Here is a 22,791-nt window from a genome sequence, read left to right as displayed (position 1 = left end):
ATAACATGGTGTTCACCTCAGTTCAGTTTTATGGGATTTTTTCTGTTCACTTTTACGTCATTACAATGAGGAGGAATTGCGTTCGTTTTATTTTGAAACCTACAACGGGAACACAAACACAGTCGCTTCTTCCGGTTTCATGTAACTGGCTTGATCTGAAGCATGAGGTGAGCGGCACACCTCTCCACTCAGTCAGCATCATCGGTGTCCGTGACAGAGTGACAGACTGAGGAGGAACACTTCTCCAGCAGAATAAAATCAGCGAAACAGTCACCGGACACACCGAGGCACCATTTTTCGTTTATTATTTGCGGATCAGGTCGTTCACCATGAAGCCTTCAAACAGTCGCCCTTCAGGAGGGGGTAAAAACCCTTTCGTGCACGAGCTCAAATTGACCATGACAGAAAAAATAAAGGTAAGACAGTAAAGATAATAACAAGTTATAAACTGTGTTTGTCTAAGATGATTTTAGATAGATATCTTCCTCCGTCCTCGTACCACAGTGTGCTGGTTATTTAGTGACTTTCCTACACCTAAACTTTACCGACACTTTAATGACGCTGTTTTTTCATGACTCTTTATTCTGTGTTTAGTATTCGGTAATGTTGACTGGAATAAAAACAGACGAGGAAAACACAGAACACGGATAGGGTTTTAATAACCGACATGAGTGTGATAATGCTGTGTGACTGTCTAGGAAAAAAGTTGTTTCCTGGTTAAGGACCGACACTCAGCTTAAATGACGACAAATAGATTAAAAGGACAAAAACCGTGTGGTGACAAATCTAGTTTCGGTGCCCTTTTAAAAAGCAGTTCCATCTTCTTTAAAGTTGTGCCATAGCGGATTTAAAAACATGCTGTGAATTCATTTAGTGTTGACGCAAGAGTAAGAGCTTCCAATAGAAAACGTAGTCCTTTTTTGTCTTTTAAACTTTTGAATGAACTCTATTCTCTCAGAGATAAACAGCAGCACCTGTGCAGTCTTACCCACACAGCAGTAACTGCCATGCAGACCCATTTCCTGCATTGTTGGTGTTATCTGAAGCTTTGTGGTGTCATTGTGGAGTCGGCCACTTTCCTCACATTTTCCCTGATGGGTGTGTAAAGCCAGTCTTGAATCTTAATTGACTGTCTTTTGCATATAGGACATTTGCATTGTTTATTTTTTTAATGTTTTGTTTAATGGCACTCCTGCTGTGGATGGGAAGACCGTGCAAGACCGAAACCCTGTGCACTATCATATTGACCTGATTAGCTGGCACAGTGACACACGGTAATCAGCACAACATACACTTCACTTCTGTTAGGCCACAGTTCTGCATTTCCAGCTGCTTCCTTTCAGTGAGTGCACACACAGTTGGGCTGTGTTTACGCTTGAGTTTTAGCCGACGGCTAAACAAGTTTAATATGTACTCAGATAGTCCTCATTAGGCTGCCGGAGTGGTGAAAGCCTGCACAGCAGTAGGAAAAGCAAAGATGGGAAAAGTATAGTTTAAGCAAGGCGTGTGCTCTAAAGCATGGAAATGTAGAAAAGACTCTTCAGCAGGACAGCTGTGGCTTCATTCCTGCATCAGTTGGCTCGCTGCTGGAGGAGAACAGTATGGATGAAATGATTCCTCATTAATCAAGCGGTTCAGCAGATTTTCTGTCTTAAGTGATTTAGGGTCTGCTGACAGCATGGCAGTGTCCTAAACACAAGTTACTGATCAACTGAAAATCATGTTATCTAGTTAAAGGTATATGTGAAAACATGAAGAGAGCCCCGATCAACCCCCTCAGGTTTTCCTCTCCCATAGCTCCAGGGCCCAGAGGTGTCTGCTTTCATGCTTAACAAAACATACAAGGCTCTGAAAATTGGTTCACTGCCTAACCATTAACAAATCCACCGAGATAAGATGACTGAAAAAAAAAAAAAAAACAGTCCTGCGTGTGTTTATTATCAACCACTTGACATTGGCTTGCTGAAAGCTTTTAACTCCACCGTCCCACCAGCATCGCTCTTATTAGTGCCTGACTGTGTCAGTTTTTTGGTCGGCATGTGCCATATGACCGCAGCAGGTCATCGAAGGTAAACTTGACCATGTGTGTGTCTGTGTCTGGTTCACACCTCCTGCTGCCTGCTTCCAGAGGGACGTTTTTCCACTTGCAGAACCTGTGGACGGTTTGTACGCTCGTGTAAACAAACACACGTTTTGCCTGAAGGAAAACAAACGAAAGCGACAAAACACAACTTCCTCAGTGCTTTTGATTCTAGAGATATGGCTGCAGGGTTGCTTAATGCTTATGAATCTGTTTTTCATAGACAATAGATTGGTGCTGCTCTTCCTGGAATGTCTTTTCTAACTTCCCAGCAAACATGATCACAGCACTGTAAACCAACCAGGTCAGCAAATGAAGCTCATTCCAGTTGAGTCACACATTACTGAATGGCCAACAGCTGCCAGCTCTCAAGCTCACAAACAAAATGCCTGTGACATTAAACAGAGCTGCGATGTCCGGCGAATGGATGGGGATTAATACCAGACACGGCTTTAACAGTGTGTGTGTGTATAAAGTTGTGTTTCTTTTGGCTTTGATCTGCTACCGCCTGGCTTCAGTTCCTGCTGCACGGGCAGCCAAAATATGACAAACGGTAGGACAGGTTAAGTGCTTCCTGGGTACGCATTCACTGCCTCAATGAAAACAATTAGCCAAGAGCAATTACTTTCCTAACGGGTTAAAACTGTAGCGAGCCACAATACGCAGGGGAGTAATGTATCTTGGGAAAATGGTGTGTAAGCTGAAGTATTAAAATATTTTAGTGGATTTTGATCTGTTGTAATCGTCATCAAGTTTACCATTTATATGAGGATTATTTTTTCTGAAATAGGTGGTTTGTTGAACCTCTGAAAATTGAAATACCCATCATGATATCCCAATATCAGTCACTCCTATGGCCTCAATCATAGAGGCCCAGAGGCCGAGCCCTGAGATTGCGTATTCCCCTCAAGTGGTGTCTTGAGGTTTCTGGGTATTGCGTGAAATTGGTCACAAAGAGGGTGCTATACCAAAAACTTGCTTGTGATTGATTTAGGTACTATCAGATTGCTGCGGATGCAACTAGTCTGCATCGAAGACACTGACCGGTCTGCAGATACTTGCTAACAACCACTGGCAGTGAAACTTTTAAAAGTGCAACTTAGGTCACATATGTCAACCAGAAATAAATATTGCAGCTGTGCATCTATAGAGCCAGGGGTCAAGGGACTTTAGGTCAGAAATAATAAAATATTTCAGTCTTGATGGCAGTGGTCTCTACCAGGATGACATTTCCCCGATCTATAGGGCATTTATCCCCAAGGGGCAATCGTTTGTTAATTGCCCCTTGGGGATAAATAAAGTCTTCTGATTCTGATTCTGATAAGAGGTCACAGACTGGTTTAATGAACATGGAAATGACATAAATTATATACTATGGCCTTTGCATTGACCAGATCTTAACCTAATTGAACACCTATAGGAGACTTTAAAATGAATATTGTTCCATCACATCTAGCTAAGCTTCTGCTGCCTGGCCTGACCCCTTTGTGTTTTTGGTCACATTTAAGGCACGTGTCAGATGTTTTGCTTTGTTTCTTTGTGTGTTTAGAAAGTGAAAGTAGTCAGAAGTAAGATGGACTGAGTCACTGCATTCCTTAAATGCCTCCTGAAAGTGTTAATGCAACCATACGCAGGGATGTACACGTATGTGTGTCAAGATTGTAGATTCCTAGAATCTCGTTAGCATTAGGTACAACAGAGCAACCTCATCAGTTACTGTGAAATGACAAAGTGTTAGTGAAATTCAGTGACTGCTTTAATCGGAGTTGTTTATACATTTATTAGTGGGTGAAAGATTAAAATGTTCAATATTGAACAAATTGAGCCATAGACAAATTGTGCGTTAATGTACAATAAGAAAAAAAATCTACATCTGTTGATCTATAGTCACTTTTATTCTGTGTGCTGTAAGTGAGCTCAGCGTTCTTGAAGTGCATTTCTACTGCAAATTTCGAATCTTCAGCCAAGGATCAGGCGTTCTCATAAAACACTGGAAATTGCACCTCTCTGCCCCGCCCCTGCTTATTCTTATGCCACCTCTTGAGAAAATGTCAGCAGATCCTCCCAGATGGACTTGTTAAGCTCTGATGGTGACGCACAAGCTCGGATGGGTGGAGAGATGCGTTCGAGCATCATAAATCACCCCTATTGCTGTTTATTTATTAATGCAGCCCTGAAGAGTGCACCTGGGTTCCTCCAGATAGACAACTACACAGGGAAGAAGAGAAAGATGGGGCAGCAGGGGAGGGGGAGGTTACATATGACTCCCTTGAGGGGTGACAAAAAACACACCAGTGCAAAGTAGGAGGAAAACTATACAAGGAAGAACAGCAAGATAAATGAAGGTGCAGCTGAGCGACTTGGAATGGAGAGTGAGAGACTGATGGGTGGCCTGATGGATGGATACGCGGTAGGAAGGCCCGGAGCTCAATGACAGGTGGAGTGCAATGAATGTGTAGAATGAAAGGATCAAATGGAGGTCATACGAGCAAGACGAAGGAGCTTTTAAATGTTACACAGTTTGAATTTACCCTTGAGGCCGTGACTTTGTGACCCTGTTGGTGCAAACACGCCAAATCTCTGTCATTACACAGTGAGAGAAAAGTCATGACAGGTCAGTCAACTCAATTTATATCCTTATCATCCTGTAGTTTTAACCTGTACAATTCATACCTTCGTATTAATGTAAAATAATTGCGAACTAAACCCAACACACGTGAACTTTTGTTGGCTAAACCCAATGAGAGTCATCCAGTCACTATGGATCACCTTTACTAAACAGAAACACTAACAGAATCCGTTATGGTCATAACATTAGGCAATAAAACTCTCAGATAACTCTCAGATCTGAAGCTTATTTAAGGTAATTCATGAGTAATCCCAGAGATTGTGTAATCGTGAACTCTGGTGAACAGACAGAACTTTTCAGGGGTTTTGTTTTAAAATTCACGAAATGGTAAAAATTGACTGTACTTATATACTTTTCAACTAAGTTTGAGGAACTTTTTATGACAAGCTTCATTGACACACACCCTCTAATGGATGCATCGAAGGGGCAATACCCATGGATATTTTGACATGCAGTTTAGAGGTGCTAGAGTCAAAGCACCAAACTTCTGATTAGCAGATGACCTGCTCTACCGCTGAGCCACAGATTCATAAAGCATATAAAAGTAGAAGAAAACAAATGAAAAAATATATCTTGTTTGGAATAGTTGCCAGGAGAAATCCTCTTCTCCTTAAAAAACAAAACAAAGAAACATGTCAGCACATCTTAGGTTTGTAAAGATTCAACTGGACAAACCACAAGACTTCTGGAACCATGTCCCTTGTACAGATGAGACCAAAGTGGAGCCAAAAAGCACAACGCCACATTTGGTTTAAACCAAAAACAGCATATCAGCACACCTAATACCTCACACCAACTGTGAAGCACAGCGCAGAGGGGTGATTTTTTTAAGACATGATCTAGACACCTTGCCATCATTGAGTCGACCATGAACTCTCCTGTATACCGAATGATTCTTCAGTCTTCACTGCAAGTAGAAGAAGATGGCTTTAGTCAGCATGGCTCAATCGGTTGATTTGTGGACTGCTGTTCTTTAAAGCTTTGATATTAGCAATGTAGCTGTTGGAGTTTTTGTAGGAACAAAGATGATCTGACTGAGAGCCTGAGGATGCCGTGCATACTCATTCAGTAGCAAATTGCGAGTCACGGGCTTGCCACACCCAAAAACACACAAATAATAGGATCTTTTACATACAGTTTGTGGTTTCAAACGGCACCAGCTGTAGAAAGGGCTGTGTGTGAATAAGAGTATATTTTAGGATGATTTGCTGTCAATGTATTGAAACAAACATTTAAAAAAGTTTTTTTTAATTGTTTAGATGCAAACGCAATTAAGCCTATATCCTCCCTTTATTCTTACTTTAGGTAATCGGCATTGATAATGCAAACCGCTGATTTGTGTTAGGCGTTTAAAGCGCCATCAGACAAGCACAGTTAGTGTTAATTATGTGGTTTTGTGTTCTCCTGAAGGCACAGATGGAGTTTTGACACTCTAAAATGTAATAGCATGTTTCTCAGCTGTATAGGAATGTATGCTATGCTAATTATTGTTTTTTGACAGTTGGCTAAAACACAGCAGGATGTTACAGTAAACTGCAGGTTGTTGAAGTGCAGCGGAATAGCAGCAGCAGTGTAACTGTTTGTGTCTCTGTGTGTTTTGTCCCTGCAGATAGGACTCATGTCAGTTACAGTTTTTCCTGTGCGGCTCCTGCTGGTCTCTTTCCTCATGCTGCTGGCGTGGCCCTTCGCCTTCACGGCTTCTCTGGGACGTTCGGAGTTTGCGATTGAGCCGCAGTCGTGGTGGAGGAGGTGGGTTTGTGAATGTTTGTGTGAAAGCACGCATGTGCTACTAAGACTTATGGGATTAGACAGAAATGTGTGAAAATCTCAGCGTCCTGTAAATTGCATTGCATTATAAATTGAGATGCTGACTGTTGCCCACTGTCTGCTCAGTATAACATCAGCATGCTGGTATGGTTTTATACAAATGTTAGTTGTGTGAATAATTAGAATGCAGCACTGTGTCATTTTTACAGGTTCTTCGTTACTGACAAAATATCGAGCCCATTGCTGTACTTAAAACACAGAAAACAACATTACTGAAAAAGACTGTGGAATAAAAATGGTTGCTAAAAACATGAACAGATTTAGCCACTCACTCACCATCTGAAGATAAATATGTTCTATAGCAGGGGTTGGCAACCTTTCTGATGATGAGTGCCATCTTTCCTCAGAAGTCAATGTGCCATATCAAACATTGCATTAGCAAAAAATTTAAAAACGCTCTATATCAACAGTTACACACTATACAGAACAACTTTATCGATCTATAGTTGTTCGCAGATGTTGGCAAATCAGCTATTTTGAAAAAAAACCCAAACACTTTTTATCCATAACAAGAACACCAACAGCAAAGGAACTATACAGCAGAAAATGCAAATGCTATTTATGGTCTCCTCACAACAATGATAAGAAAAAATAAACTGGGCCAATATGGCATGTTTGTTAATACAGGGATACACATGTTAATGTGATCTCTGGTCTGCTCTGAGTGTCCAGCAGTCAGACGGCTACCTGAGGACACTCTTCGTGTGAGAGAAAATCTGCTCACACAGACATGTGGAGCCAAATACTGTCAATAAGGCCTCTGCAATGTTCTTAAGACAGTAAAACTTGTCAGTAGTAGTAGTGATGTCCAGCAGGTGAAAATGCAAGCTCCATGAACACGCACAGCTATGGATTCCAGCTGCGTTCGTAGTTCTGCAAACTCTGACCCCCACAGAGTCAAGCTTTTCAGTTCAATCATCTGCATTTCAATGTCCTTTGTGTTCAGCCAGTTAATGTGAGACAGATCCAGCTGCTCGTTAAAGCTTTCTGGTTTGATCAGAAAACATTGGTCCACACACCTGAAAGTCACAAAAACTCATTGTGAATTCTGTCTCGAGTCTTCGAATGTATCCGTGTATTTCCGTGGTGCTGATGCTGCACTGAGCGGACAGCTCCCTGAGGTATTTGAAGTGTCGGGAAGTGTACATTTCAACATCGCTTGAAAACACTGCCAGCAAGCAACGTCCCTCTGACCGGTAGGCTAAGTGATTTTTAGCCAATTACAAGTTGAATCCGGTAGTTGGGGTTGTTAGCTAAGATTAAGAAGTTGCACAACTAATGTGTCTTTGCGAGCTAATTTGCGATGTGCACCAGTGGCCCGGCCGTAGATATTTCTTTTTTAATGCACCTTCTCAGCCGTGCCATCAGTTAACCCTTCACTTGCCAGCTGTGACACGAGTGCCCAGGGTTGCCGACCCCTGATCTATAGAAAATTGCAGCTGTCTGTGTGTCCTTCGTCAGGTTTATAGACCTGTGTCTAAGAGCGATCATGCGAGCCATGTGGTTTTGCGGAGGTTTCCATTGGATCAAAGTGAAGGGACAACGGGTAGAACCCTCTGAAGCGCCCATCCTCACTGTGGCACCACATTCTTCTTACTTTGATGCCATCCCAGTCACTATGACCATGTGCTCCATAGTCACCAAACTGGAAAGCAGGAGCATCCCAGTCTGGGGCAGTAAGTGCACATTTACTGAAACTCCTATACTAATGTACATCATATGCACAATGTAACAGAATGCATTCAGACAGGTAACTAAATTGATTTAGCTGAGCTCTAGATGCCTCCAGATATTATTATTATTTTAAATTTATTTTTTAGAGTGACAAACACTGTGCATTCTGTTAAGTCAACTCTCCATCAGTTTTCTTTTATTCAGTGTTTTGAAGATTAATCCACATATTGTTGTTATTATTATTATTATTATTATTATTATTATTATTTCTCTTGTTGTGGCTTACTTCCAAAATCCACCTCTTCATCATCCTCTCCCAGCTTTGATCAGCTACATCAGGCCAGTGTTCGTGTTTCGGTCAGACCAAGACTCGAGACGAAAAACTGTCGAGGAAATCAGGCGGAGAGCGTGCTCGGGAGGGAAGTGGCCTCAGGTAAACTACATGCATATACGCATAAGGGCACAGAGATCTAATCTCAGCTGACACCCGGGAATTTAAAGGTGATAAATTAAAAGCGAGAGCAAATTCAAACAAGAAATGAAGAGCGATTTGTGTCTGTTACAGATCATGATATTCCCGGAGGGGACCTGCACCAACAGGTCGGGTCTAATCTTATTCAAGGCTGGTATGTATTCAGTCCACTTCCTGCTTTAGCCTGACTGTAAAGATAGTCTTGTTGTGTGTTTATTCTTACTGATTCTCAATAAAACTGCTCTGCACTCGTCATGCATGCAAACTACTTTGATAAAATCTCATTCATTTCCATCTAGACCCACCATCAAGTCAGAAATTTTCACTCGATGGTAAAAGGTTGATTATTACACTGTAAATGAACCACAGCAGACCCGTCCATGTTTGCTTGCTTTTCAGCATCTACTTTTGTTTCCACAGTTGCTGGTGCTGTAACACTGCAGTGTTAGGCTGCAGCTTTCCAGCCACCAGCCTAACACACACCAACAACAACAACCACATTAAACAGTCACAGACTTTTAAGCCGGTGAAGTCTGATTGCGGATGCCGCTCAGGTGCATCCACCTTCCCTGCAGCGGCACAGCAGACCACGCCCCGCCACATACCCGCATCGCCCGACTGAGGCCGGGGAGCCATCTGGCTAAACCTACCCTCCCCCCAAGCAAGCGGAGAGGGAATCAGCCATGACCGTTGGCGCCCCCGGCCCAGCTACCAGGAGGTGTCCATTAAGGTGGCCACCCACATATCCAGTGGTGCTGGTGACAAGGTGGGTCTGGGGATCGCCTGCATGTCCAGCAGCAGCCAGGAGGCAGGCCTTATAGGCAGCTCGACGGTGGAAGTGAGGCCGGTCCGGACAGCACGCCGACCTCTGGCTTGGCAGGACCCTCGCGCGCCTCGACCTCCATCTCAAGCTTGGCAGGCGCCTCAACCTCCATCCCTGGCTGCGCCGGTCTCTCACACGCCTCGTCCTCCACCTCCGGCTGGGCAGGTGTGTGAGTCGGTGGTGGGCCCAGTGGTTCCTCAGTGGCCCTCCTCCGGGGAGCAGGAACAGGTGCAGGCCCCTGCCTGGTAGCAGCCACTCCCACCTGAGGAGTGGGTATGGGTGCGGAGGCAGGCTGCGTCCTGCCTGGCCTCATCCTGGGGGTCAGGATGGGTGCCAGAACTGTCTGGACCTCCTCCACTCCCTCGCTATCGGGGAATGCCGGTGGAGGTGGCAGTGGTGCTGGCCAGAACCCAATCAGAGCTGCCAGATTTTCAATCCTCTGCCTCCCACGCTCGATCCGGTCCTGGAGTTCTTCCTGCTGGCAGCTTGACACCACCGCCTGCTCCCACTGTGTAGCCGTTAGCTCGGCCACCATTTGGGCCAGCTGCTCCCCTGGCTGGCCCTGCCGCGGTTCCGCCATGCGGCCTCCTGGGTTTCGGCACCACTTTAAATGAACCATGGCAGGCATGGCACCGCAGACCATGCCCCGCCACAGACACCATCTTGCCCTTTTTGCACAATTTCCAAACAACAGACTAACCGACTAGTTGCAAGCAGCGTAGTCCAGTAAACTCAATTTACCTACAGCCGACTTTGAGTGTAAGGCTACGTTCACACTGCAGGTCTTAATGCTCAATTCCGATTTTTTGATCAAATCCGATTTTTTTGTCTGCTTGTTCACACTACACATATAATGCGACATCAAACGCTCTCCAGTGTGAACGCTCAAAGCGGCCCGCATGCGCAAAAGATGTCACACACAACTCGCTCTGTTTAGACCCAGAGCAAACAATATTGTTTGACTGATTGCCCTTAATATAAAGACTTCGGACTTTATGTTTCCAGATTTTTGCTTTAAGTTATTTTTTTTATTTACATAATAATGTAAATAACCTAATAATGATCCTTTTTGCTGTTTTAGAGGAGCGGTGCTTCAAAGGATAGTTGCAGATTTCTGTCAGAATCTGCAGAAAATACAGTAAAAATAAAATGTTCACATTTCTCCAACGTTGTCTTCCCAACAGTTTCACCGGATGGTAGGAAATCGTTCGCGATGTCCTATCGGGCGCTTCTCGGCGCTGATAATTGGCGCCTGTCTTGTGTCAGTGACGTAAAGACGGATTTAATGCGACTTGACCGCTCACACAGCAGTCGCTTTCTAAAACATCGGATACGTATCGGATTCAGTACCACATACTGAAGTGACCCAGATCGGTTTGAAAATATCGGATTTGTGCCGCTCACACTGTCATACCAAGATCGGATATGGGTCGCATAGGGGCGAAAAAATCGGATTTGATGCACTTTCGCCTGCAGTGTGAACGTAGCCTATGTGAGACCGACCGGTGAAACTGCATGATTTAATGTGTAAAATTTCAAAAAAAGTTCAGGTATTTCACTGTGCAGACTATCGTGTAATCACAAAATAGAAAGTTGTCATTAAATCACAGAAAAATTTCTTTTCTTTTTTTTTTTTTTTTAAGTAAACTTTAGTAGATAAAAACAAAAACAAAACACCCCAAATAGTTGCTAAAATCTGATGTTTTTTTGTTTGTTTATTAGTTCATTACTCACGTGTAGTATGGATGGCACTGGGTGGTGGGGGTAAAAATAAAGTTCAAAATCTTTGTGCTCCTTCACATTTTCTAAAGCTGTCTAGTGGACTAGATTGGAGTCTTGGCCGGCCTGATTCTGGCCCCCGCACCTTATGTTTGAAACCCCCTTTTTTCCCCTTTTGCTTGTCTTCTCTGATAAACATTTAAGTGATCAGACTGTTTTGTAAAAGGATGAAACCAATACATGAATAATTTCATGTATCCCTTTAAAACATTTGTGACAATTAGGTTCATTGTTGCCTTTGTTGCCTGAGAACTGTGTTTGGTTATAGTTCTTAGTAGTGGGTGTGTCTGTGTTAATGGAGACACTTGGTCTGTTTGCTTTGTTCAGTATACATTTCATGTAGTGTGCGTGGACTTGTAAACGATTATTTATGAATGAAGGTGACTGCATAGCTGCCAGCTCGAGGTGTAGATGTCTGGTTAAATGAATTTCTCTTTTGACCCAGCGGGTCTGGAGGTTCGGTGACTTGCTTCAGGACACAGAACTGTTGCACTCATCTCTTTATGGTCTTGCTTTTCTGCTCACATCCCGTGTGTGTGTGTGTGTGTGTGTGTGTGTGTGTGTGTGTGTGTGTGTGTGTGTGTGTGTGTGTGGATATGATGCGTGACGTTGTCAGCCATTGTTCCCTGCCTGCTCTGTCTAATCCCCTTCCTTCCAGTCCATAATTCTGCCATTCGCAGTGAGCCCTGTTGGTCACACTCTGTCCTGCTTTCACTCACTGTGTGTGTGTGTGTGTGTCTGGTTAGATCATTGTGCGATGTGTTACCGGTCCTCTCTGGATGTGTCTCCTCTTGTTACATCTCATCACTGGCTCCCAGCTCAACAGATAAACTGTGTGTGTGTGTTAATGTGCTTTAGCCACCTGTGTTTGAATGCACACTGCAGTTATGTCCAGTCCTTTTCTCCTTTCAGTATCTTAATAGAGCCGTTTCTTTCATCATCTGTCTGCCTGTCCTCTTACTATAGTCCCATTATCATTATCATTCAGATGCTGCAGATCTTTCACTCCTCTTCACGTTCTCACAGTCTCATGAGAAACTCGATTAATTATAACTTTATTCATTTTAAATGCAGGTCTCAGCCACTCATCAGTGTTTGTTGGTGGAGACTCTTTGTTGATTTACACTCGAGTTAATATGTCAGCTCTCTGTTTCATCAGCCTTTCTGTCGCTGATATTAAACAACTATTAAAATCCTCCTCGCCCTGCCTCCAGGGCTTGTTATTCAAATACACGCTGAGCTAGGTGATTCATGATGCATGCGTCTGGTTTTCTTTTACTTACTTACTGTAATTTTTTCAGGTTGTTGTGTAGTTAGCTTTATGTGTTTCATTTACAGGGTACAAGGAACTTGTTATATATTTGTTATATCATTTCTAGTTTTTTTTCTAGCAACATTTTCTTGAATCTTGGGAAAAGAAAACCCGGTTTTAAATCTACACCAGCTCATAATTATAGTACAGTTTTGATGATTTGGTGAGTTTCAGCTTGAGCTACATGTTCACTGTTTTGGTGTGGTATAAGCAGCTTCATTCACAGCAGCATCAGGCAGATGTATTCATCAAAACTCTAAAAACCTATTGTATGGTCTGTGGCCAGCATTAAACAGCAGACGCACAAAGTTCGTAAACTGAGCCTGATGCTCATGTGTAATATTTGTAACCCTTTGCAATCCATTCATAAGCTACTGAATAGCTCGAGTAGGTCTTTGTCCAGTGATAAATATTGTATGTAGCTTTTATCAGCTTGCCCATCATCAGCAAGATATAATAGAATTCAATGGAAACGCTCTGTCCCTGTTCCCGATGTTATTTTGAGGTTATGATCTTATCACTCACTAAACCAGTTGATGCAGTCCAACTCTATTCTTTTTCTATTCTCATAAAATCTGTTTGGAAACCCCCTCCCCATCATTTTCCATCAAATACTGCTAATTTCACCGTTTCTTTGACTCTATAAAAACAAATAAATCTGACTTATGACATGCCTGGTTCAAGATAAAGAAGTAGGATTCAAATGAAAAGCTTTGAGCTGGGTTTGGGGACAATCGATCACATTTAGCAAAAATACCAGATTATTGTTCTCTCGTCACCTTCCTCCTCCTCTTGTCTTCCTCAGGTGCTTTCATCCCAGGACTCCCAGTGCAGCCAGTGATACTACGCTACCCAAACAAACTGGTATATACCATAGATCCTGTCCTCTTCCTTTTGATCCTATTCTGTGGCTCCTCCCTGCAGCTTTAGACGTAGGTCACGTCTATAATGACTCCACGTACACTCTATACACACCCATGCTGACACGCCTGTGATGCAATGGGTTCTTTCCTTCGCATTAGTGTGTGTTCCTCTTGTGTTGAATGAGCTCATGTTGTAGTGGGATGATATTTCATCCTTTGTTTCTGTCTCACGCACACACGCATCGTACATACATGCGCATGTACACATGCACACAGAGGTGTCATGTCTCTCTCAGCACGTCTCCCCGCTCTTTCATTAAACATGCAGCTCCTCTTACCTCGTTTTTCTTTTCATTCCCTCGAAAGCCTTTGTCACGGTTTCCCGTGGTGCTCGGTGTACTCACTGCGCTGACGTCTTTGACACTGTGGCACTGCAAGACAGTTAAGTGAGGCAGAGAAGGTGAAAATAAAGGACAGGGTGACTGCTTCTTGCTTTGTTTTTTCTCTGCGCACCACAAGATCTGCTTCCATTCAGTCTCTTTGCATTTGTTAATTTAGTGATGGCCGCCTTCTTCGATGCGAGGTCAAGTCAGGTCATGTTGGGCAGCTCTCACGTTATGAAACTGAGTGTGGAATAGCAGCACGCAGGAAGTGTTGTGCAATGGGGGGGTGGTGTAATTTTTTTTGGACTAAATGTCTTTTTGTTTACAGTTTCCTCTTCTTCTCTCGGTTGGGGGTGAGGGGAGAGTCCACAGCTTTCCTTCCTTCAGGGGAGCGTCGCTATTGGTTGATGCAATTTTGAATTGCAGCCTGCCTTGTGTCTGGCTTTTAAATGTGATAGCCATGACCCTTGCCTTGAACAATATATTAGACTATTTCCATCTTATAAAATATAAAATGAGGCGTTTTGCTTTCACAAAGCAAAGTTGAGGCTTCAAAAGCAATATTCTGCAAACCAACAGGTGGTGTCACTGTGGCTACACCATTTTTTTTTTTTTCTATACAGGCTACAATCTCTGCTCACATGCTGTAATAAGTGTGCCTCACAGTGATTATGGATACATAAAGAGTTTGTGGATTTGTATAAAACTGCTTCGTGAGGTGTTTGGTTCTCTCTCCACAGGATACTATTACATGGACGTGGAAAGGTCCCGGAGCGTGAGTGTTTCTTTCTCTCACACACCTTTACACTCACTGTGGGAATACGCTGGGGATACGTCTGCGAGGCTGTGTGTTCAGGACACTTTTGTTCCATCAGAGAGCAATAAAAAAGTACAGCATGCAAAAAAAAAAAAAAACACACCAAAAAGGGACCAGGTGCCGTTTTTTTAGCCGACGAGAGCAGAGAGGTGCATGTGTAACGGGCTGGTTAAAAGCAAACATCGTCATCGGGTGCGATGGACTCCAGCGACGAATGCAATGCAGTTACTCCCAGCGCATTCCCAGTGTTATATAGAATATACACAAAACAACAACACACAGTCTCTCGTCTCTGTTATTAAAGTTAAAAGCAGTTTATTTCCATCATGGTGTAGATGAAGCTGTTTGTTCTGTCTTTCAGGTTTCACATTTTGTGGCTCACTCTGTGCCAGCCTCATAACTCCATTGAGATTGAGGTGAGCGGTTTCGTATGACAGAAGTCAGCAAACTGACTTATTGCAAAACAGCATTTATTATGTTGCCGAGCAGTATGATCAGTATCGGTTTGACACAACAACAAGACTGAGTTGAACTTTCTCTCTCTTTAGTATTTGCCTGTTTACAGTCCATCGAACGAGGAGAAAGAAAACCCTGCGCTGTTCGCCAGCAACGTCAGAAAGCTCATGGCCAAGTAAGTGTCGGATGATCAACGCACGCCTGCTTTGGATGTTCTTGACTCAAAACTTTCTCTCTGTCCTCGTAGGGCGTTGGACCTGCCGCTCAAAGACCTGTCATTTGATGACATTGAGATCAGCCTATCGCACGGCCCGCTGGGCATATATGATTATAGCAGCCTCCTAGAGTTCAACCAGCTAATATGTCGTTTAGGGTAAGTGGTGGGATACTGGAACGACTGGTTGAACTGCTTGGTTGATGGGTGCTGAGTCAACACTTTGGGAAAAGTGTGTAAACACTGCCACCTATTGGTGGCTGAGCAGAAACAAACACACACACACCCCAAAAACCAAAAGCCAAAACAAAAATCCCAATGAACTTCAATTTACTACAAGTATAATTTTAACTACGTTGAACCGCTTTTTTTTCTTTTCTTCCCCTGGATTTGTTTTACAAAAGGCCAAAGAAACTCCACACTTTGTACTGTCTTTTTTTTTTTTTTTTTAGTGTTGTTTCCAGTATGACTTGCTCATATTTAATCTGGCTTCTTTAAGGTTTTTCTCTGTTTTGCTTTGTCCTAACAGACTGAGAGCAGCAACAACAGACAGGGTGCTTGAAGAGCAGGCCAGGAGAGCCAGGAAGCTGCAGGGAGACAAACTGGGTTTGGAGGACTTTGCCCAGTTCCTCAGCCTCCCTGTTACAGACACACTTAAAGAAGTTCACAGTTTCTTTGATGAGGTAAACATTAAGGAAGCACAAGATATAGCAAAGGGAAATGTATAAACGTGGATTTAATGTTAAGAAAAGTTGATAATTTTTTTTTTTTTTTTAAAGATCCAGCTACACTCAAATAATCACACAAAGTTATAAAATGAGCTTCACAGAAAAATACATAACAATCTGTTCTTTTCTGTCTTTCTGCAAAATATAAAAACGATTAAAATTCTTAAAATTTGTTTCGAAATTCACGAAAGTCACAATAAAATAAAGTTTTCATAGCAGAGAATAAAAAAGGTAAAGTTAATGAATTTTACTTCAGAGTTAATGTGCTTTGCAGGGTGAATTCGATTGATTCCGCCCTTGAAGGGAAGCAGCGAGGCATTTTGAGCAGGACTGACGGGCCACAGAGGAATGTTTAGGATATGAGGAGAATGTTTGGAAGTTTGGAGGCTTTTGGAAGAAATTGCAAAGTTTTCTTCTCCTGCATTCTTGACAGAAACTAGTTGTAGAGTTTTAGATTTTTGTCATTGAATCTGTTTTTAGTGTTGTGACCATTTAAACCGAGCATAGTTTAAAACCAGTTCTGCAAGGACACACAAAAGGTCTTATTCACTGCCTTTAACATTCCATTTTATCGGTAACACAATGCAGGGTTTGTGTGGTTTAACTCTGCCTGTATGTATCCTAAAAAGGTAAAAGATACATTTTTAACCGTGCTTTTCTTTGTGGCATCCCCATACATAAATCTAATAATAAACAGAGGGTTTTACAAGGTGCTCAAAGGAGCGATAATTTTCCAGAAACTCCTTAAAAAAAAGAAAAGTTTATGAGCTGAATCCTTAAATTAAGACTAGATGGTTTTCTCTGTACTGTGTGAACAATCACACAGTTACAGTCTGACATGAATATGGAGGCATGAACATTAGGCACTGTGATGGTCCACAGGCATCAACAAATAGATTTTTTTTCTTGCTAGTTGTGAGCTCAGCAGCTTCATCTGTTTGTAAGAGGCAGCCAACCATAAAGAAGCTAACTTAAAGGAAGGGGATTATTTCACAGGCTCAGTATAAGCTAAATAAGGATTATTTTGAACTATGAGTCATCCAAAGCTTCTCTAGTAGAATTCTTCATGAATAAAAATGTGCAGCTGGAAAAGTGTAATGAGTCCACTTTAAATTTAAATTCATCTTTGTGCATAGACTGAAATTTGTGTGGCTATAAAGTCCTAAATGCAGTCAAATACCATCATAGCCTATTTAAAATAATAGTAATAAAAATAATTTGATACTGATAAAATACTTCAATTGGTTGGGCTTGATAGTTGGCTGGGTAGATTTTGTCTATGCTGACCTCTCAACAAACATCCATCCATCCATTTTCTTTTGCTTATCCGGGGCCGGGTCACGGGGGCAGCAGCCCAAACAAAGAAGCCCAGACCTCCCTCTCTCCAGCCACCTCCTCCAGCTTGTCCAGAGATGGACCAAGGCGTTCCCAGGCCAGTTGCGAGATATAATCTCTCATGTCCTGGGTCTGCCCCGGGGCCTCCTCCTGGTGGGACATGCCCGGAACACGTCGCCCAGGAAGGGCCCAGGAGGGGCCCAGGAGGCACCCCTCTCCCTCCCCCCAGGAGGGAGAGGGGTGCCTCCTGGGCCACTTAGTCCACTCCTGGGATCTAAGCTGCGAGATATAATCTCTCGTGTCCTGAGTCTGCCCCGGGGAATCCTCCTGGTGGGACATGCCCGGAATGCCTCACCCAGGAGGGGCCCAGGAGGCATCCTTGTCAGATGCCCGAACCACCTCAACTGGCTCCTTTCGATGTGGAGGAGCAGCGGCTCTACTTTGAACCCATCACGGATGGCTGAACTTCTCACCTTATCTCAAAGGGAGAGGCCACTCACCCTTCGGAGGAAGCCCATTTCCGCCGCTTGTATTCGCGATCTTGTTCTTTCAGTCTCTACCGACAGCTCGTGACCACAGGTGAGGGTAGGGGCGTAGATCGACCGGTAAATTGAGAGCCTCGCTTATATACTCAGCTCTCTCATCACCACAACAGACCAGTACAGCGTCCGCATCACTGCGGCCGCTGCACCAATCCGTCTGTCGATCTCCCGCTCCCTTCTCCCGTCACTCGTGAACAAGACCCCGAGATACTTAAACTCCTCCACTTGGGGCAAGAGCTCATCCCTGACCCGGAGTGGGCACTCCACCCTTTTCTGGCCGAGGACCATGGCCTCAAAACGAACATGTTATATTTAAATGAAAGTGCTTGGGCTAAAAGTGGTCTATATTTAGTTTGAAACCTTGTCTATATGGGAGCTATGACACCGCCACAAAGTTAAAATCAGGGTTAGTGCTTAGTAGGTAAATATACTAGAGACTTCATATGTACACACAGTCCTCCATTTCAATCGATAACATGATCAGATCAATGAATACTTGTGCTGTAAGCGTGGGGCTTAACCTGCTCCTTTTGTTCACTGAGGTGTTTTTGTTCCCAGCACAGAGATGGACAGATAGATGTCAGACGCTACGTTATCGCTCTGTCTACCGTTCGTCGACCCACAAAGTCAATGGAAACCCTCAAACTGGCCTTTAAGGTAAGAGTTTTTATACTGCTTACTTTGGTTTAACATACACTGACCAACAGCTGAGCAAGTACACCTCGCTAGTATCAGCTTTTACCCTGAGAGCTGCCTTAATTCTATATAGCATAGATTGAACAGGGTGCTGGAAACATTCCACAGACACTTTGGTCCATAGTGACATGATGATGCAGATTTGTGAGCTGAACATCCACAGTGTGACTCTCCTGTTCCACCACATCACAACATGTCCTCTATTGGATTGAGATCTGTTGACTGTGGAGGCCATTTGAGTATGGAGAACTCATTTTCATGTTCAAGAAACCAGTTTGAGATGGTTTGGCTGGAAGGTGGTCTGAAAGTCTCAGATCAGCCTGACTGGCACCAGCAGCCATGCCTCGTTCAGAGTCACTTAAATCACCTTTCTTCCTCATTCTCATGCCGGTTTGAATTCCAGCCGGTCCTCTTGACCGTGTCTACATGCCTAAATGCATGGAGTTGTTGCGCTATGATTAACCTGTGCTCATTAACCAGTTTAACAGGTGTACCTAATAAAGTGGCAGGCGAGTGTAGGTTTCCTAGCATTGTGCTGATGCTTCGTGCCGGGTTCGCAGATGTATGAGAGCGAGGAGAGCGGGGAAATCCTGGAGGAGGAGCTAGCCGGCATCTTGGAAATCATGTTAGGAGTGAAGGAAGTGCAACTTTCAAGTGTGAGCTTAACGCTCGGACCCGACACAGGAAAGATCACTTATGGTAAGACCCTGTTTCTTTTTGTAACATGTTTTAAGCATTTTAACACATTGACAGAGATGTCAAATTATTTATAGGACCATTGTACTAATGAGCCCACGTTAGAGATGATTGACAGCATCTGTCAGCGTGTCCCCCACTTCGTCTGTGCTGTCACCGTCACATTTGATTTCTTCTCGGCTTTACTGAAGAAAGTAAATACCATCTGTTAGACGAGATTTTACATCCACCATCTGCCTTTTCTAGAAACTGTCAAAGCCTCTGTGAGCAATCTTTTCTTGTCCAATAAAAGAACCTTTTTATTTTTACCATAAAACAACCCATCTGCACAAAATAGCCACTTTCAGCCCGATCTCTAATGATCTAGAATGATCAGAGTAATTATGCTAATGCTGCTAAACAAAAGAGCTAATTACATATGCTGTTTAAATGCCACATATTACATGTTATATTTAAGTTTAGTGTGTTGATTAGTAAAAATGTAAAGTTAACATTTGTTTTAATCTCACACTCCATCCCTGCCAGATGATCTTCTTCATTACATCCAGCAGTATCCACACTTTGCTCTGGACTGCCTCCACTTTAAAGACCATCCACAGGATTTCTGCGCGGGCCGATCTCAGAGCTGCAACGGCCAGAGCCGCAGCAAAGACGACTAACTCACAGACTCAGGCCACTTTTTTACCTACTCTATCAGACCCATCAATGCTGTCACAACGGTGCCTTCATGTGCAGGTAGAGAAAGGGCACAACTTTTGTGAAGGGTATAAAGTCCTGATCCAGATAATGTTTTTAATTTTTTCTTTCTTTCTTTGCCTTCCTTTATTTTTAATGCCCACTATAATATTAAGATACATTTTGTGTGCTCCACAAATATTTATATGTATGTATTTATAAAGAACAGATTGAAAAAGGAGGATTTTATGTATCCTTATGTACTGGAAGGTTAGCACTGTTGTTATCTCAGGCTAATGGACACTAGCACAATACCTGCTGTCGTTGCACCTGTATGGTTTCATTTCAAACCAGCATTAAGTGTTGGTAAAGGCAAAAAAAAGTGTTGACACTTTGCATCTCGGCCCATATTTATGTATCTATATTCCCAGATTACTGCCATTAAAGTTTTACGCGTCACCAGCGTATTGCATACATTTGCATAACCATTTGCATTACAATGTCCAGACTGTGTGTTGCTTACTGTACAAGTACCTTTGAGGGTGTTACTGCATCTCACCACACATTCAACAACAAGCTTGTTTGTTTTCCTCAGAGTGTCCGCTTTATACAAAGTCAGAGATAACAGCTGTGGTTTCTGAGCTGTAGCACCGGCATCGTTCTCCTCCTCCTCCTCCTCGTTGGGCCTCACCACCTGGGTTTTGGTGCTGTGTTTAGATTGCAGGGGCCTCTTCAGTGATTCTCTCCCCAGCAAAAATAACATGAAAACTTCCACAATGCATCGGCTCTTGCCCGCTCTCCTGACGGCAGGATTGGACGTGTTCCACTAGTAAATAGCAGGATTAGATGTTACTTTTTCTCTTTTTTCCTCCACAATAAAAAAGTTTTCGGACCACTCTCTGGTTCTAAAACTCCTCTTAGAGTTGTATAAAGGTTCCCCATAAGAGAAAAACTTTATACAAATTAGAGCATGATTGAAAATACTGACAATTCTCAGCTTTAAATTACAACATTTCAGATGATTTTTCATGTGGAGTTTTAGTTATTAGTGAAAATCTGGATGAAATGTCTGCATTTACCCAGACTGACGTTAAAACACTCCCTCAGTGCTTTCACTCCTGATTTTCAAAAGCACGACTAAAGAGGTGCCAGCGTGACAGCTGTCTGATTTCCTGCTCCCAGAGTCTTAATGAATGTGGGCCCAGATGTTAGACTGCTGCCTGCAACTACCTTCATACTTTCGTTTGTGCACGAACCTACAGTTATATGATGAACAAAACCGTTTCTCCACCTCTGCGTTAAACAGTTAGTAAAACACTGGAAAGGATGACGGCTTGGTATTTGGATGAACATATCTTTAAAAACTTGATAAATAACATGTCTTCGCTTTCACACATCTATGCTTTTTTTTGGGTTTGTTTTTCTGCTGGTTTAAAGTTGATCTGTGATGGTCACATTTCATGCCTTATGCCTAGTTTTCGTTATGTTTTTAAAAATCAAAGTAGAAATCAAAGTTTTCTGCTTTTTATTTGACAAATAAAACCTTCTGTTTTGTCATAGTCACTTACTGTGCTTACCCACTAGGGGGAGCTCTGCTTTTATAGTTGTATCTTAAGATGCTTTGAGTTCTCTAAAACTGCCTGACAATGTTTGTATGAATCAATGCAGTGGGTCATGCTTATCTTAAAGCTATCATCAGTGGATTTTGTCCATCTTTATCTGTTGTCATGTTCTCTGTGTTTCTCTTTTGATCATTATTAGCGAGTTAATGAAAAGGCAGTTCTGTACATGCTCAGCCTATTGCTTTCGTAAGACCTCTTCTCATCTCGGTCCACGTGGTGGCACTAGCTCCGTATGCTATGTACACCAGAGAGCTCATGCACCACTGCCCACCTGATGGACAGCAAAAACATTACCTCATCCCTTGCTTTCATTCCTTGAGGTAAAAATAGACAGATTAAGCCTGGGCTTTGATGAGAGAAACCTACAGAGGAGGTGTGGAAGCAGGGAGAGAGGGATAGAAATGGAGGAGAGAAACTAAATGGATCGTTCTGCTCCAAATCCAATTCCTAATAGCTGCAGGGAGGGAGGGTGGGTGGGAGGAGAGAGAAGAAAACAGTCAAAGAAAGCAGAGAGGGAGAGTGGAGATATCACGTCTAACAATTAAGACCTGCCTTCGGGGTCTAAAGAAGAAGCTTTGTTGAGGACATATAAATTGCTCATTGAGCAGCGCCTCACTGCAGACTCCTTCAGATACTCCTGCCTCAAAGGAATCTGCCATGAAAGACAACAGCAGCAGCAGCCGACCACATAGCAGGGCTGCAATCTGTTCATGGTATTTGGGGATCCATCACCAGCCCTCATCCTGGCCAAGCAAAAGTCCCCCCTACAATAAACACAACCCTGGATTTAATCCCAGCGACTAGGGAAACATCACAGTGGATCCACTGGAGATCCCTTGTAGTACCTCTGCTTTGCAGAGCCAAAGAAGCAGCTCACATAACATTTATTTATTTTTGTCGTAGAGACTAAGTGGATGATCGTGATCCTCTGACTCACGTTGTGGATGGCTCTACTGCCAGCTATAATGTTTAGAATCAAAGGTTTATAAGTAAAATAAAAGTCCACAGTTCATCTGGAAAGTATTGACAATGTGAAAAACATTTGCTTGAAATTGTTGCAAATTTATTTAAAAATTAAAAACAAAAATATATCATGAAGCAGGTTAACCTTAAGGATGTCTCTGTACATTCACGCGTTCATCTTTCCCTTGACCTCAACTAGTGTCCC

At 42.9% G+C, this 22,791-nt stretch overlaps 1 protein-coding gene across 1 annotated transcript; it reads left to right on the top strand.

The window, feature by feature from the left end:
• The first annotated feature begins 136 nt into the window (after positions 1-136).
• Positions 137-21,719, top strand: lpcat1 (lysophosphatidylcholine acyltransferase 1). The gene is made up of 14 exons (XM_031741747.2): positions 137-416; positions 6,319-6,458; positions 7,998-8,212; positions 8,531-8,643; positions 8,776-8,836; positions 13,402-13,460; positions 14,583-14,617; positions 15,021-15,075; positions 15,208-15,290; positions 15,363-15,488; positions 15,859-16,012; positions 18,493-18,591; positions 19,191-19,329; positions 19,852-21,719. Exons 1-14 carry the CDS (start codon positions 330-332, stop codon positions 19,983-19,985), a joined length of 1,500 nt encoding a protein of 499 aa, XP_031597607.1. The 5' UTR covers positions 137-329; the 3' UTR covers positions 19,986-21,719.
• Positions 21,720-22,791: the final 1,072 nt, after the last annotated feature.

This window comes from Oreochromis aureus, linkage group 22 (genome assembly GCF_013358895.1).
Source record: "Oreochromis aureus strain Israel breed Guangdong linkage group 22, ZZ_aureus, whole genome shotgun sequence".
Lineage (NCBI taxonomy): Eukaryota > Metazoa > Chordata > Actinopteri > Cichliformes > Cichlidae > Oreochromis > Oreochromis aureus.
This window is presented reverse-complemented; position numbering and strand designations above follow the sequence as displayed.

Coding starts and splice junctions, on each gene's coding strand:
- lpcat1 (XM_031741747.2), top strand. CDS start 330: ATGAAGCCTTCAAACAGTCGCCCTTCAGGAGGGGGTAAAAACCCTTTC. Junction 417..6,318: donor CCATGACAGAAAAAATAAAG/GTAAGACAGTAA, acceptor TTGTCCCTGCAG/ATAGGACTCATGTCAGTTAC. Junction 18,592..19,190: donor CCCTCAAACTGGCCTTTAAG/GTAAGAGTTTTT, acceptor CCGGGTTCGCAG/ATGTATGAGAGCGAGGAGAG.